The sequence below is a fragment of the Elephantulus edwardii genome, unplaced genomic scaffold (assembly GCF_000299155.1).
Source record: "Elephantulus edwardii isolate Elephantulus edwardi_28Jun2011 unplaced genomic scaffold, EleEdw1.0 scaffold00188, whole genome shotgun sequence".
Classification (NCBI taxonomy): Eukaryota; Metazoa; Chordata; class Mammalia; order Macroscelidea; family Macroscelididae; genus Elephantulus; species Elephantulus edwardii.
Genome location: NW_006399938.1, coordinates 5,429,071 through 5,430,902, shown reverse-complemented (window position 1 = coordinate 5,430,902; position 1,832 = coordinate 5,429,071). Strand labels below are relative to the sequence as shown.

General features: G+C 35.6%; 1 protein-coding gene across 1 annotated transcript in view; it reads left to right on the top strand.

Moving 5' to 3' along the window:
• LOC102860030 (probable ATP-dependent RNA helicase DDX60-like) overlaps positions 1 to 1,832 on the top strand; it is a 191,875-nt gene that overhangs the window by 48,178 nt on the left and 141,865 nt on the right. Inside the window, exon 8 of the mRNA XM_006896669.1 lies at positions 948 to 1,114. Within this exon, the coding sequence (XP_006896731.1) occupies positions 948 to 1,114 (167 nt within the window). The remainder of the gene's footprint in view (positions 1 to 947; positions 1,115 to 1,832) is intronic.

Here is a 1,832-nt window from a genome sequence, read left to right as displayed (position 1 = left end):
GGGCTGCTCCTTGGAGGCAAGGATTCTGAGGCTTTGTCCGACATACTTTTGTCATGTTGTAAGGAGAGACTGGTCCTTGGAGAGGGACATCATGATTGGGAGGGTGGACAGCAGGCACAGGAGGGGAAGACTCTCTGGGAGATGGATTGATTCGGTGACTGGGGCAATTGGGATAAGTGTGTTGGAGGCAATGAGATTGGCACAGGACAGAGCAGAGTTTAGAGCTGTTGTACATAGGGTCGCTATTAGTTGCAAGCCACTCGACAGCACATAACAACAACAACAACAACAAAATACTTCTATCCTTAGATATTTGCCTTTCTAAGTTGGATTATTTAAAAGATTTATTCATGATCTTATGTCCAATGCCACCAAAACCGCCATAATTGGTTTTATCTCATTTAGGTCTTTCAGTGATATTTAAAGGGATCTCTGGTAGTCTCTAAATAGTTGCAGCACCTTTGTGGTAGTTGGAATCCACCAGCAACTCTGTAATAGAAATGGACAATCTCCTAGGCAACTAATAGTCTCCCCTAATCTGCCTTAGGGCCAGTTATTTTAATCTCATGCCTATGACTTTGATTTTGAGGATCTTTAAAGGTGATGTAGTATGTAACATGTTGGGATACTAATAAGAAGGTTATAATTTATAATCCACTAATCATTGAATGGAATAAAATGGTCAGTTTCATGTTATAAAGATTCATTGCCTTCAAAGTAACAGAGTATTACTATGATTTGGCACTGACAGATAACAAGGAGTTTAAGATATTCAAATACAGATCAATTAATTGTATCTTTTGCTTTTGTCTCTAAAATGTTTGATATGATTAATAAATATTTAAGGAATTAAAACAAATTATTATTTAATTAATGAATGTTTTATGCATGGGTACTTTAAATAGAAATATTAATAAAACTATATTTTAATAATTTGTTACCTACAGTTAAAGCTAATGATGCCAAAGCAAGGAGAAATATACAGAAATTACATTATTTTTATCGTGTCCTTGGAAAATCTTTGGTAGGAAGTAACAGATCAATAATAGTTGTGAGAGAAATGCCTTTGAAATCTCCAGCAAACTCTTCTGCACAAAAGAAAGGAAAATGCCAGGTAAGTTCATTATCAGAGTTTGGTAAGGTGGAGTTGTCTGAGACCACACTTTTACTTGTGTTACTTTTGGTTTTTTTTCACACTAGTGATCTTATGTGTGATGAAAAATCAAAGAAAAAGAATAATCTAAGAAGTAAAATATAGCATATACTAAATGAGGTGGGCTGGTGTAGTAGGTACAGAGTGGGACTGCTAAGTAAAAGGCAGAACTTCTCTACTGGTTCAGTGGGAGAAAAATGAGACGTTTTCTCCAGTGCAAATTTACACTCATGGAAGAAAACACTCTGGAAAGTCAACTAGAAATCGTTTCAACAGAAGGACAATGACAAAGAGCATGCACATGTTTAATACTAGTCTTGAAATAAAACCATTACTCAGTTCTCTCTCCTTTAAAAACAACTTATAAAATGTGAAATAGCATTAAGGAGAAAATATCTTAATAGGATCTTAGTACAAAGCTAAACATCTTTTTCATTTTGGTTCATTTTCTTGTCTCTTCTTTGTTTTCATGTTATTAATATTTTTTAAGTAAAGTGTTAATGGCATATTGTTGTTATTTTTGCTGTTATGTGCCATTGAGTCACCTGCGACTCATAGAGACCCTATGTACAACAGCCCTAAACTCTGCTCTGTCCTGTACAAATCTCAGTGTCTCCTACACACCTACCCCCATTACCCCTGTCACTGAATCAATCCATCTCATACAGGGTCTTCCTCT